This window comes from Micropterus dolomieu, linkage group LG04 (genome assembly GCF_021292245.1).
Source record: "Micropterus dolomieu isolate WLL.071019.BEF.003 ecotype Adirondacks linkage group LG04, ASM2129224v1, whole genome shotgun sequence".
NCBI classification, from domain to species: Eukaryota; Metazoa; Chordata; class Actinopteri; order Centrarchiformes; family Centrarchidae; genus Micropterus; species Micropterus dolomieu.
The window spans coordinates 28,337,218-28,352,537 of NC_060153.1; the positions used below are offsets into that span (position 1 = coordinate 28,337,218).

A 15,320-nucleotide genomic window follows, 5' to 3' on the forward strand; every position below is an offset into this window, starting at 1 on the left:
TCTTAGTTGATCACCCACAACAGATACTACAATTGTACGTGCAATATTTTAGAATGCACACGCAATAGTACTCTTTATTTGGGATGTTAGTAAATCCGGTCCTATGTCACATAGCAGGAGATATAACGTAGTTCGTGTAAAATATTCATGACAGTCTTCCTCTCTTCCATGCTGTTTTTCAGGCACGTTACAAGCAGAGTCTTGACCCCACGGTGGACGAAGTGAAGAAGCTGTGCACGTCACTGAGACGCAACGCCAAGGAGGAGCGAGTCCTCTTCCACTACAATGGCCACGGGGTGCCACGGCCCACTGTCAATGGAGAGATCTGGGTCTTCAATAAGGTACCACACACAAACTCTCTATATTAATGCAGCAGTAAATCTCCTAGTCCCAAACAGCATAACCACAGTAGTACTGCATTCACATAACAAACAGTTGTGACATTTCAGTTGCATTTATTGAACTGAACCACATAATAGGCCAAATCATGCTGTTTTGGTCTATTTTGGTTTGCAAGTTGAATTACGATACACACAGTCTAACGCAGTCACTTAAGGCTTAGTTTCACACAAAGCACTGCAGTATGTCCTCCAAGCAGGATGAAAAGAAATACAAAAATAATAGGTTCAGAGCATTTTGACAGCATGTTCTTTCCACTGGCTTTACCAACTTTTCCCTCTTGGATTAGATGTGTGGCTTTCTGAATGCAGATATTTTTACTGGTTATGACTTTCATAACATTCTTTATTACCTCACACAAAGACATTCAAAGAGAGCTGATAAATTGTCCAGATGCATGTGCATCGTGACCACCATGCTCAGCATTGAGGAGCTGTGTAGCAGAGTGTGCAGCCATGTGTGGTCTATAACGTTCTTCTGGTAACACTCGTGGACTTCTTGCTTCTTCGCAGAAGCCTCTTGAGGAAGTTCAGGATTGTTCGCACCAATTCATTTTGAAAGAGCAACAGCCAGTGGGTTAACTCAATAACTGCCAATGGTGTCGTGTTTATAGGCCTCGCCCCTCTTAGCTTTTTTGTCCCCAAAGTAGAGATGATTTGTACACTTGTACACTTGAGTGGCTTCTTGAAAAGTTCCTGTGGTCAAAAAGTGCCAAATGACGTTACAACCAAATTTGAAAGCGTTCGTCATAGCTTACCTGCATGTAGTGTTCTTAGGGTTGAGCTCGACAGCTATGTGGAGACTCTTGACTTGTTCATCACCTTGTCCTCTAAGTAAGCACCCACTCACAGTGATGCACTGCTGCTGTCTGGGCTTAGCTGTTGCCTCCACGTCCCCAGTACACCCTCGGGCCTTATGTCCTCTTCTCCTTCTCTTTTCTCCTTCTTCTTCCTCCACATTTTACTCCTCGTACTTATTCCTTTTCCTGCTAAATGAAGCTGCTGTGTCACTGGCTGCCGAAACATGAGATCAGTAGAGATTTGGTGTTAAAGCATTGTCAGGGAGGCGGTGTAGAACACCTTTTATTGCACCATGATTATTAGATTTATTACTTACTGCCTCTTTTTGTGTTTGTGTCCCCATTTTTGTGCCTCTCATTTTCCCTCATCATTATTTTCTCTTTTCAACTGTTTCTCTCCTCTCCTCTCCTCTCCTCTCCTCACACTCTTCATCAAACAGATGACGAGTTAAAAATTAAACACAAATCTACAAAAGTGAGTTATCAGCAATAACATGATGCACCGTCTCTCTCATTCCTCACTCCGACACCTCCGTGTCTCTTTCTCTTTTTCTCTTTCAGAACTACACCCAGTACATCCCGCTGTCCATCTACGACCTGCAGACGTGGATGGGGAGCCCGTCCATTTTTGTCTACGACTGCTCCAATGCCGGAATCATTGTCAAGTCGTTTAAACAGTTCGCCCTGCAAAGAGAGCAGGAGCTGGAGGTGGGCAGCCGCACAGACAAACACAGTCATGCCAACAACACAGCAGCCGTGAATTAGTAGTAGGGGTGGAAGACAAAAAAAATAAAAAACTTAGATTAGGTGAGTCATACCAACACACACAAGTCAGTTGGTGTGCAGGAACTGGGAGAAATTAACAGCTGGAGTTATCAGTGACAAAGTGGGTGATTTGTCACTCTTACACACACACAAACTCACATCCTGTATTTATAAAGAGGACCTAAGTGGTGTCATTGAGTGTCAAGTCATGATTCTCCTCAACAATGTCCTTAGTGCTGTGATCCAGATCAAATGGGCAGCTGTCTCTAAATCATGGTTTTGGTTTAGTCTTGGGAGTACACAACCCCTCTCCACACACCTTACCTACCCCAACCCCATTCCCCTCACTGCTTCACCGTTTTCTGACATTTTTTCTCTCTTTCTCTCTCCCGGCAATGGCGTGTTATGTGAATGCCTAATGAGATGGCGCTGTCATTCATCTCAATTATTCATGGAGAAGTTTCAGCCAGACTGTAGAGTAGCTGGAAATCGAGAGCGCGATAGAGAGAGGGGCACACGATGAGCAGTACTGAGCAGAGAGATGGGAGGGCTGCTGTGAACGCTGTGTTTACCCGTTAAAGTAGAGGTGAAGGCAGCAGCTAAACTGCTGAGTTGCCGCAGTGTTTGACAGAACTCTTCACAAGAGTCTCCATCCTCAACCTCCCCGGCTCTTTCCTGTTTCAGTTTGCAGAGGTCATGGCAGGGCTACACCATCAGGGCTGAAATCACTGATCATATTTTACTAAATACAACAAAGATTTCTTTCCTTGTTCCTGGAAAAATAAGTTTCTTTGCACCTTTATATTTTGAGTTTGTTTACTGTAGTTATTTATAAAAGTAGCTCCATAGTTATTTTTTTTATTTGAAAACAATAATTTCTTCTTCTCTTAGTTTGGGAGGCATTTTTCCCTCATTATCCACGTTCAAAAGAAAAATTGTCCAAGAGACAGACAATGGTCTCTCAGACGCAAACACCTCACAGATCTGGCTTTAATTTACTCAAGCTCACTCGTTCACGTTTAATAGAACATTTAGTGGAATAGCTTCTGCAAGTTTAACTTGACTTGTGGCAAAGACTTTTTGAGGTTTTATTTGTAATGCCTTAACCACCTGTTATGTAAAATTAACAGCCTAATGTAATATATATTAATACAAAAATATGTTTTATTATATTATTTAGTATTGTATACTCTTGTAGAAAAAGCCTGGAAGTATACAGTATACCTTTTGGCTCTAAAATAATCAACATTTTGTAAATGAATTGATTATCAGAGTGAGCTATTATATAAATATAGTCACCTGTCCAGAATGTGAGTGATATGTAAATTACTTTAATTCCTTGTAGGTGTACCGAGTGTCAAGATTGCAGCAATTACTTTCTTTCTTTGCCTGTGGGTGGCACCCATCAGCATATCTACACCTGCATCTAAACTGCTGCTGGTACCTTTCTTGATGTTGGACTAGAACTACTAGTCCAGATGTTCAGGTTTAAAACTGCTGTTGAAAAGTATCGTCTGTTTTTCGCATCAAACACACTGTGTCTTCTTCTGGGTTTTCTAACAAACAACTTTGTCCATAACAGGTTTTTAATAATATGTTTTGACTGTCTTGTCTATTGAAAGAGAAATGACCGTCCAGCCTAGAGTTTCAACAGCCAGAGAGGAGGTGGTGGGAGCACAAACCCCTCGTTCTTGTAGCGTTTTGTACAAGGGTTACTGAGTAATGGGCCACTTGGGGTTCTCCCAAGGCTATAGCCAAGATAAAATTTTTAGCTACCACTGTCTGTTGTCAGTTGAGTGTAATTCTAGTCAACCCTTAGCCTTAAGGTCTAGGAGTAAAGCTTGTGAAGTGACTATGAGTATTGTCAGCTGAGAGATGCTGTGTGGCTGACGCAAGAAAGGACGGACAGTGCACACATGTATTTATTTATTTAAAAGGTTGGAGCTTCAGGGTTTAACTATAGTTTTAGGTAGGGAAATAAACGGAGGAAGTCCCCCAGTCAAATGCAGGTGAGGTTGCATGTCCATAAGCAATTTCACTTTTCTGCCTGAGTGCCCGCCCTTCTCACCCACTCACACAGGAAGTGTTTAACAGGGACGGGTAATAGAATATAAAGACAGAGGCGATGACTTCTAGAGACTTTTTAATCATGCAGGAGGTGATCCGAGCAGGGAGTCCCCCGCCTCGCCAACGCTCTCCTGCACCCACATCCCTCTGTCACAACATTCTGTGCACGCACATGGGGTAATCATGCAACAATGAGACACACACACACACACACGCTCGCTTTGTCAGCCATTTTTAAATACACACTGTACACACACACACACACACACACACACACACACGGTGCACCCGTTTCAAATAGCACGACAGGCCTGGTCTCACCAGGGACTGTATTTGTTGGTGATGAAGACAAGAGCATGAAGGAGCCGGCTGATGGGAAGATGTAAAAGGAGGAGGAGGTGTTTTATCACTCCTCCACAGCGCCAGATCAACCTTCTCCTGCAGTCCAGTCAGTCAGTCTCTATTATAGGGCCACCTGCTTCCTTTTAAATATCTCATCACTTCCTGCGTGCACTCAGCAAACATGCTCACTGCATTAGTTGCAGGGCGGAAAGGGGATGTGTGTGCCCGGCAGCACTTGCAGCTACGAACACGCTGGACTGTGAGAGCTTGTGTATGCGTGTGTGTTGTAGGTAAGGTGTTTGTGGTGCCAGTGTTTCCAGGATGCTCACATTAAGCCTCCAACGGCTCTTTCGATAATTTTAATGAATAATTGATGCACGGCTGTAAAATTTATTGCCCGATAGAGTTGCTTTTTGGTTGCCCTGCGTGCACGTGCGGCACTGAGCTCTTCTGCTGTGATCGTGTTTTTACATCTGAAATCCTCCCACCCTGTGGGATTAGTCTCATAAATTAGTGTCACTTAACAAAAAAGGGATTCACAGCAATTAAATTGTACCCTGATATCTCCAGTGAAAGAGAAAAGAAAGCTGTCATGGTGATTTCCATGGTAATTTGCAAGACTACAATATGCTAATGTGATAATTACAATGGATGCTTGGCATTAATCAGCTTCTGCTGGCAATGTTGTCGTATTTACCGTTAGGATTACTGCAGCACGCCGTCACACACTTCTTCCAAATTTCTTTGAAGAGACAATGTTCTTCATGGGTTGACACAACAAGAGGCTTTAGAAACGCATGCCACTTTGTTTGTGTCGTCTGTCTCTGCGAGTGAGTCGCCGATTTCCTCATTAGAGAGAGAGAGAGGAGGAATTATGTTACAAGAAGACTGGCAGAGATCCATCTGCACAGCAACAATCGGGCACCCACTCACGCCTGCAAGTATTTCAAAGAGAAATGAAATATGTATGTTGATAGATAAAGACACATGCACCGTTGCAAACGCTATCGTGCTTTCCGCCATTAATTAAGACTATTCTTATTCTGTATTTTTAATATCATGATTTATTCATGTGTGTGCAGAGCTCCTTATAGAGGGGTTCTGTAAATACATAATGTCTCACACTGAGATCTGAGCTTCAGCTGCTGCCGCTGCCTTTCTTCCACCACTTATTATAGAGTCAGCTAATGAGTTATTGGACTAGTGACGAGCAGGAAAGCTGTGCAGTATATACAGGAGTCGGGGGGCATTACATAAATCTACACAAGCCCTTTTTATGCAGTTTGATTAGCTTAACTAGAAACCTGTGTTGAACATTTGAATCAGGTCATGGTAGTTTTATGAATAAAATACAGAAGATCAGTTTTTTGTTGCCTTTTTTAAGTGATTTTTCCAGACCTACAACAGGAATAACATTTCTTTCCCTGTTTTGTTTCGCGGGTAGGCTGTTGGATCATTTGTTGTATTTGTTTCCTTGTCTCATCCTCTAATTGACTTGAGTCACCCTCTGGGCACAGAAAGACTGGCACGTCCCCTCAGTCCTCGCCTCGGGTCATAAGGTTTACCCCAACTTGCATCAGATGCTGAGCTAAAGCTAGCAGGCCCACGGAGTAGCTTCCATTCACGAGCTCTTTCGTATTACTGCTCTGTTTGTGCTTGTCTTTTAATTGTTTGCTGGGTCTGCTACACGTGAAAGTGCTTCTGTTCTTAGATTATATGTCTATAAATGCACCTATGATTGCTTGTGTTCTTTTGACAGTGGAAATTGACTGCCAGGGCTTTTAGTGCAATCTAACACTGAATACAGTTTTCTCACACTCTCTCCTCCCACTTAGCCTTCGTGCCTGAAGCCCCCAAAGTGTTTGCAAACACAGAAAGAGTTTTAGCACTTTTAGCAACATTTTCCGCTGCAGTAAACAGCTGTTCAAGGTGTATACAGCTCTTTAAGAGTTCTTATGGTGGCAGTTTGCAATTCATACCCGACATGCTTATCTACACTGAGCAAGGCCAGGTGTGCAATACGGTGAGTTTTCCCCCACACTTCCCACTCACTGGAGGTTTTTCTTTTCCTGCCATTGACATGCTGTTTTGACTAATTACCATAAATCAAGATCAAGACATAAATTTTTTATTTATACAATGAAAGTTACCGGGACGGTGCACATTCATAGACATTTCTGTAATAGTGCCTGTTTAGCCATCTTGGCAAATTGTCTACTGCAGTACCTTCTTTGATGTGGTCAGTCGATTAATCACTGTCACTTGATGAGCTAAATCCAAGTTACCGTGATGGGCCTTGTCATGCAATCAGTTTAGTAACAAGATGACATTGTTAAGAATTGCCTCCTTAAATATATGGCCTTCGCCTTGTGATATACCGTCGCACTTCTGGTCTTTCTTCATGAAGCTTAATGTCTCCTTAAAGAGTAATAACTTCTGAGACTTTATTCAGGTGAGGTAATAAAATGTAGGAAGCCCAGACAGGAGGGATGTCTCAGTCAAGGATTTTTGATCCGAGTCGTTTAATATTGGGAATCTGACAATACCATATTAGATCCGATACTTTTATTTACATAAATGTTGACTGAAAATCTGATACATTGAAATAACAGCTCTAGACCACTAAATGCACCTTATTTTTTACAAGCTACCTGATTTAAAACCATTTATGGTTCTAAGCTTTGAGAATGCGACAGAAACACTGGGTATACTCACGGTTGTACAGTAATGTTACTGAGTCAGATTCACAAACTCTTAATTTTCAGTTCGACCGCTTGGAGCGCTCCAACATTAGTAGGCTGAGGTGGACAAAACAAAAAAGCTGGAGTGACAAAAAAAAAAATTGGGAGCCAATGCGACTGGAGACCTCCCAAGCACTTGCCAATGAAATATCAAACACTTATTCAAAAATATTTATATAAACAGGTTCAATTTATTTATCTGTTCCAAAATTAGAGCCTGTGAAACTGTGACGGTATATTGTGTAGTCAATGAAAGAGGACCAAGAGTCTGGGTGGTATTTTGCAGAAGAGGCAATAATAATAACATAATAATCTCCCTTCCTAATTTCTTACTAAAATTAGGCAAAGCAACAACCCATAGCAGTCAGCGATGATAAAGGGAGGACTTGGATTGCTGCCTCCATTAAGACCCACAGCTCATTAAAGTCTACTCGGCAAAAGACAGAAACCATATTGAACTCCCAGCAAACAGTACAATGCAGCACATAAATAGTCAAGCTCCAAATATAATTAAAGTTTTACATCATATGCAGGCCTCCTCCATTTTTTAGATTTGTATTGACTCTGCCATCACAGAGTGTGGAAATAACATGCTAAGTCTTTTAAATAGACAAGAGGATTGTTTACCTCTGAAGACCGCCTGCTAAGTGGGCAAGCAAGAGGAAAATGTCCTCCCTGGGATCGATAAACTATCACATTATCATTACTTTCTCAAAATATCTCAGGCGGTGCGTCAATTCAAATGTTTTGCCTGAAAGCACAAGGTGGCAAACCTGCAAACAGCACTGTTATGTATCTTCTGCAACGGAGGGAAAACACAGCAACAAAAAATATATTGCTCATCTCATGCTGCCCATAACAGAAGTTAGTTTGTTTCAGTTTTCAGTGAGATTTTTCTTTGTCTTTTCCCAACTCCATGTTTCACTTTCAAAGTGGTACACACAACACAGCAGCTTATGAAGAAAACATCTCCATGGTGGAGCTCACTCTCATCAGTTTCTGGTTTCAGTGAAGTCTGTTGCTGAAAGTTGACAATTGATCAAATCACAAGTAATAGATTTGCCTCTTGGAGAAAGTTCTATGGGAGTGATGAGATGAAGCCAGATCTGACGAGTACGAACAGCTTGCAACAATAATGACAACAGTTAGAGCAGGCTTGTGTAGGTGGTAACAGGGTGCTAATGCTTTCACCTGTTGCCATCGCTGGACATTTGCAAAAACTCACACTTTGACTTGTTTCTAACTTGTTTTTCTTGAAGTATTGAGATGCCAGTGAGGTCTCTTCACTTGTTCTCTGCACCTCCTTTCTTCACTACTTATCTTTCTACAGTCCCTTCAAAAGTATTGGAACAGTGAGGCAAATTCCTTTGTTTTTGTTGTTCACTGAAGACATTTGGGTTTAAGATCAAAAGATGAGTATGAGACAAGAGTTCAGAATTTCAGCTTTCATTTCCTGGTATTCACATCTAGATGTGCTAAACAACTTAGGACATACCACCGTTTATATTAGACCACAGCATTCTTAGGTGAGCAAAAGTAATGGAACAAATAATCCTAAAGTAAATAACATTTAATATTTGGTGGCATAACCCTTGCTTGCAATAACTGCCTCAAGCCTGCGACCAATCGACATCACCAAACTGCTGCATTCTTCATTTGTGATGCTATTCCAGGCTTTTACCGCAGCTTCTTTCAGTTCTCGTTTCTTTCAGGGTGTTTCTCCCTTCAGTCTCCTCTTAAGTAGGTGAAATGCAGCTCTGTTGGGTTAAGGTCAGCTGATTGACTTGGCCGTCTAAAACCTTCCACTTTTTTTCCCCTGATGGAAGTCCTTTGCTTTTTGGCAGTTGTTTTGGCTCTTTGTCCTGCTGCATGATAAACTTCCTCCCGTTTAGTTTCAGTGCATTTTTCTGTCAGACAAACTGGCAGACAAAATGTTTCTGTCCACTTCTGAATTCATTCTGCTGCTACCATCATCAGTTACATCATCAATAAATATTAATGAGCCTGTTCCAGAAGTAGCCATGCACGCCCAAGCCATGACATTACCTCCATCGCCATCCACAGATGAGCTTGTATGCTTCGGATCATAAGCAGTTCCTTTCTTTCTCCACACTTTGGCCTTTCCATCACTTTGCTAGAGATTAATCTTGGTCTCATCAGTCCATAAGATTGTGTTCCAGAGCTTTTACGGCTCATCTCTGTACTTCTTAACAAATTTCAGTCTGGCCATCTGATTCTTCCTGCTGATGAGTGGTTTGCATCTTGTGGTGTGGCCTCTATATTTCTGCTCTCTGAGTCTTCTTCCAACAGTGGATTGTGATACCTTCACCCCTGCACTGTGGAGGTCATTACTGATGTTTTCTTCACAGCTCTCACGATATTTCTGTCATCAACTACTGTTGTTTTCCTTGGCCGACCTGTTGGACGTCTGTTGCTCAGTACACCAGTAGTTTCTTTCTTTTTCAGGACGTTCCAAATTGTTGTGCTTGCTATGCCCAATGTTTGTCCAATGGCTCTGGTCGATTTTCCTTCTTTTCTCAGCTTGACAATGGCTCATGTTGGTTTATCCTCTTTAACAGGAAATGCAGTCTTTATAGGTTTGAACCAAGGATGAAAACTTAGACTAGTCATGCAGAGATATTTAATGTTTGGACATCAACCTAAAAGGCAACACCTGGGCAACAAGAAATATCTGTCAGTCACATGTTCCAATAGTTTTGCTCACTTGAAAAATGGGTGGTATGTCCTAAGTTGTTTAACACATCTAGATGTGAATACCAGGAAATAACAGCTGAAATTCTTGTCTCATACTCATCTTTTGATCTTAAACCCAAATGTCTTCAGTGAACAACAACAATGCCTTACCGTTCCAATACTTTTGGAGGGGACTGTATGTCAGTCTGGAGCTCTGCTGCTCTTCAGTCTGCCTCTGACATTTTATTTCATGTCTTATCTGGTCTTTGGCTAAAGCTCAACATCCTGTCCTTCGGTCTGAAATGACTGAATTCTTACTGTGGTTGTTGCAGCTTTACAGTCTCCTGATATTTAAAACCTAATTGTTCTTTTATTCCAATAAATGTTAGTTACATTTACATATATTTAGATGTGGCTCAGGTGGTCAGTAAATGAACTCTAACTGTCATTTTTTGTCTGTTCAGGTGGCAGCCATCAATCCCAGCCACCCACTTGCCCAGATGCCCCTGCCGCCCTCCATGAAGAACTGCATCCAGCTGGCTGCCTGCGAGGCCAGCGAGCTGCTGCCCATGAACCCCGACCTCCCAGCCGACCTCTTCACCTCCTGCCTCACCACGCCCATCAAGATCGCCCTCCGATGGTAACGTTTCTCTCATACTTTGTTTTTCTTCACTCTACCACAACACAGTTTCTTCCTATCCTACGTATGAAAAGTCAGAATCGAGGAATTCCGCATGGTTTATTAAGTGTATGTCCTAAATTAATGCTGAAGTAAGGAGGTAGCTTTTTGTCACCTAACTGTTAATGTTTAATTAGTGTTTTCCTTTAATGAACCCTGTCAGGGCTCAAACAGTGGGATGAAAATCTTAATACAGGACATACAGGAGCTCTATGGTTATTTTCTTTCTCAGAAGTTAAGAAAATATGAAATAGGTTCTGCTTTGGAAGAACTATCCCCACCTAGCTATATCACTTGACCAAAAAGTAGCTGTTTGATACCACAGAGGAATGTTTAATATAAGGTTATAATAATTAGTATGAGGTCATAATCAGTTTTTTTTTTGGATTTGATTGTGGATTCATTTTCTGCTAGATAATGCTTTATTTGTCTGTAATGATCATGCAAAGGAACACAATATTTTCCTTTAACCATGTACCATTTCATCCGTGTGTCAGTCATGAATTTGTAAAGCCTGTTACTGGCAGCTCGGATCGCTGCTTGGACACTCTGAGGACACAATGAGGTGTTCTGCGCAGAGAGCAAACACTCCTGAGCTCCCACCCTGCTCAGTATTCAGCTATGATGAAAAATGTAAACCCACATCATCCACAGCGATGCAAGGATGATGATCCCTGCGCAGGACACTTCAGTAAAATTGGTGAAAGATATTCAGGCAAAATGTTGTTTGGGAGACTGGGCTGATACAGTGGCCTGATTTAAATGCAGCACGATGCATCTTTCAGTGGGCTGTACTGGTGGAGCTTCAAGCTAAACCACGGGAGCACACCGGTTGCATCAGCTAGTCAGCTGTGTGTGGGGCACACTGAGCATGTGGGGCTTACACACCCAGGCAAAGGTGATTGCATCACTGATCCTCTGTCAAAAAAACCTCACACAGATATTTAATTCATGTTCTACATATACATGTTCTGTAACTCCACATCTTGTATGTACAGTAGGGCATGTTATTTTCTGACAGTCTGAGAGCTGATTAGAGAGGCCATCTTATGTGTTAGGGTTGCGTGTCAAACCTGTTTTTGAGTATCGATTGATATTTGTCTGTAGCAGCAGGTATCAAAAAGAACAGAAGGCCTGCTTTGAAATGTGAGATAGCTGCACTTGTTTTCTCACTCCCTTGAAATGATGTTTGCAGATGGAAAACAAATCAGATAACCACGGCACAGCGCCTGTGTCGGTTCAGCTGGAGCCATTATCCCAAGTTTTCCTCTAGTTTCGTTTGTTGTTGTAAAATGTGCACACCCTGTGCCATCTCTTGATTGGTGAGTAGGACCGCAACAGGAGGCGCATGGCGCTTGATTGGCGAGCAAGTCTGTCACACAAGGATGACAAAGGAATGAATCTGCATGATTGTTTAAAACAGGTCCAATACGCTGTATAATTAACCTACATTTTTAATTGCAGTCTTCACGATTAGCTAATCACGTTCTTTGAAATCTCAGTTTTGATTTGAAAACGATTAATCGTTCAGCCTTACTGTTAAATTTTTTTCCAGCTAGTGACCAAGCTACCTATCGTGCTAACTGCATACTGTTTAACTGACAGAAATCCAGCTCGCTCGGAGAGCTTTTGCGACTGACTAGCACCATCATGTTCCCAGCTGGGTACCTTGTTAGTGGTTAGCTAGCCAACTACAGTAGCACTAGTTAGCCCTATGAGTTGTCATTACATCACAAATGTTTGTAATACTCTGTAAGGCAGTTAAGTCATGTCTTGCTTTTTGTAGTTTTGACCAGCATCTCTATCAATTATCAAAATAAGTTTAAAACTTCTGGATATGTGGCAGTGTAGGAGTCCAACAGGGCAAGCAATGTGACTTCTTTAGTTCTGTTCTGTCGGCCTTTTTCATAGAAGATATTTTGACATGTCACAGTTGGAAAAGTCACAGATATAAATAATAAATGAATAATGGCTGAATTTCACGTAGCTGCTTTAATTTCAAGGTCCTGATATTGTTCATGCCAGCACACCGTCATGGCTTACTGGGACACTTGAATAGAACAAAGTTAATTTTTAATGTTATTACCAACATTTGTGCTTTTCTTACTATGACAAGTCAAAATATATTCTGCGACATATTTAGTAGTTATTGTGTATTTGTCCTTGTCAGAGCGTGAATGCCTTTTTTTGTATGCATTTTGGTTGTATCAGTTTTACACAGTTTGGAAGCAGTTTAGCTAGTGATACCTCTATTACACATTTTTCACATTATTATTTTTTTCTTTTGTTAGCTCAATTTCTCACACAATCATCACCCACTGGGTTTAAAGAGATTTCTTGTCATGCGATATCCATAAAATGCTGGTTGGCACCTCATCCTCCATGTAACACTTTACCTGCCCAGATACAGTTTCTATCTGCAGTGTACAAAGTCCCTTAGGTGCCATAAATCATTACTTCCCCACACAGTTTTTGCATTTTAATGACTTAATTCACTTTGCGCACACTAAAAGTCACAGGGATGATTTAACAAATTTTTGACAAAAAATTTGAAAGAGGCGGATAACTTTTAAAAAAATATGTAAGTGGGAATGACAGGTTGCCTTCAGGAGGTGTCCTACAGCTCGCACAATGTCTCTACTCTGCCAGAAATGTTGAAGAGTTTCGTTTATCTTCCTCCACTCTAAATCCACATCCCACCATGACCTTCAGGATAATGAGGTCTCAGTATTATGCCATTAATATTGATATCCCTTACCAACATTCCCCTTCGGAGAACAAGTTGCTAAAAGCCTGCTGGATAATATTGACTGAACTATTTCTTAATACCCTCTGCTTTCAAAAATGGATTTGGGACTGATCCCTCCTATTAATGACCCGGTAAGGTCAAGCTTCAGTGGTTTGTGTAAATTAATTTAACTTGTTGGTCGGTAATGAATCAGGTAAAATTTTGTCATGTATTACTGAATATATGGATTATATATGTAATTTCCTCACATAGCTCAGCTGACTTTGATAATCACATTTAGCATAAATGTTACATGAACGCCAATGCTTTAAAAAGAGAATATTCAAATGTATTACTAATATATTCATAATGATAATTCACAATTCATTCAGTCTTTATTTAACCATGGAAATAATACAGTATATAAATAGATACAGATTCATCTGAAAGAAAAAAAAAATCTACATTCAAGTGTTGTACTATAAAAGATGCGTGTCACAAATCCAGTCATGATTCATTTTTGGTATTCTGTTTTTCTTAAAACTTCAGTTAAAGTGGGTTTCACAGTAAATTCAATAAACTACAGACTACACTTTGGAACTTTTGAAAGAAAAAATAACACATTCTTCTCAATAAAAGTTGAATTCATGAGCAGTAAAAAGGCATCCCTTTCTCCCTGGTAGAACTTTTCTTAGCTTATGGCGACTCGTGGTAGCTAATGCTCGCAAACTTTACACTATGTTAGAGAAATTACCATAATCCACACATAGCATTCAGCTGCCGTTCAGTGTCCTGCCAGATTTAGTAGAAAATTTGATTGAGAATAGTTCCTCTCCATATCAGCCGTGGCCTTCATCTACATAAACCTGCCCTCTTGCTTCCGCTGTCACCTGGAAGTCTCCAAAAATGCTGCAGCTCCCGCTCACCACTTCTTCCCTCCTCCTGATCTTCCCATTATTTGTTGCTGATTCTCATGTTCGCTTATTATTTTCTAAATAAAGACGTGCCTGTCTTCTCTTTAATTTCACACAGCCCCAGTCTGTGAAACTGCAAGAACATGAGGAAGGCATGGTGTGGAATTTGGCAGGTTTAGAATGGGGAGATGGAGGGCTTCACTGATGTGCTGACTTACCTTGGCTTTAAAACTTTAATGAGATGCATTGAGGGGTGGATGATGGGGTTTTCAGAGAGAGAGAGAAAGAGAGAGAGAATGAGTTAGGGAGAGCGAGGAAGAGTGATTGCATCTGTACCTTTCATTGCTCAGCTGAGCAGAAAATCATTACTGATGGAGCTCCATCTTCAAGGGATTTCCCCACTGTTGTGGTGGATGGGGAGGGATGGAGGAGATGAGCATCTGAAAATAGACAGGAAGGGAACGGGATGACACTAGGGGTTTGCAGGGTAAGGAAGAAAAAGAAACAACGGAAGAGAGCTCAGGTTGTGTTATAAGATTTTCATCCATGATCTAGGATCACCAGTGTCAGTCAGTCCACTATTGTATTGTATGGGTTGCCGTGAAATTTGATACAGTGCTCAAGACAGTTAGGAGAAGAATCCTGATGACTTTAGTGAACCCCTTACTTTTCATCTATCACCACTGGGAGTGTCAAAGCCTTTAATCTTCCAGTAAGATATACGTTCACCAGTCTCCACACTAAATGGCTTAGCACAGAACTTGCTTCGATGGCAGTGCTGTCGCAAAACATCACGTTCAAGCGAAAAAGAGCTAATATGCAATTTCTTCTTATCATTTTCAACACCACCCATGGATCATGTATCTATACTATGTTGTGGAAGTGACCTGGTTTCTTGATTGGCAATTCAAGACGAACTAACTTGTGACTTCAGATTTGTGGTCGTAATGGTACTGCAGACAGGTGCCTGATGTCTTGATTATCCGTTTAGCACAACAACATAGTCTTTCAGTTTGCATTAATGAAGACAACAACAATTTGTTTTGGTAATAAGCACAACGGACGTCCTGTATTCTCATACAGGCTGATAACTCAACCCCAAATTGCTCCACATGACTGTTCAATCGGCGTGCGTGTGTGTGTGTGTGTGTGTGTGTGTGTGTGTGTGTGTGTGTGTGTGTGCATTTGTGTT

At 41.2% G+C, this 15,320-nt stretch overlaps 1 protein-coding gene across 4 annotated transcripts in view; it reads left to right on the forward strand.

The window, feature by feature from the left end:
- The window catches only part of rptor (regulatory associated protein of MTOR, complex 1), a 192,223-nt gene that overhangs the window by 63,185 nt on the left and 113,718 nt on the right, over positions 1-15,320 (forward strand). For all 4 annotated transcript variants that reach the window (XR_006824712.1, XM_046046575.1, XM_046046577.1 and 1 more), the window contains exons 6-7: positions 1,760-1,906; positions 10,272-10,447. Coding sequence is in view for 3 of the 4 variants with exons in the window: in XM_046046575.1 (XP_045902531.1) it covers positions 1,760-1,906; positions 10,272-10,447 (323 nt within the window). In the remaining variant the exon portion in view is untranslated. The remainder of the gene's footprint in view (positions 1-1,759; positions 1,907-10,271; positions 10,448-15,320) is intronic.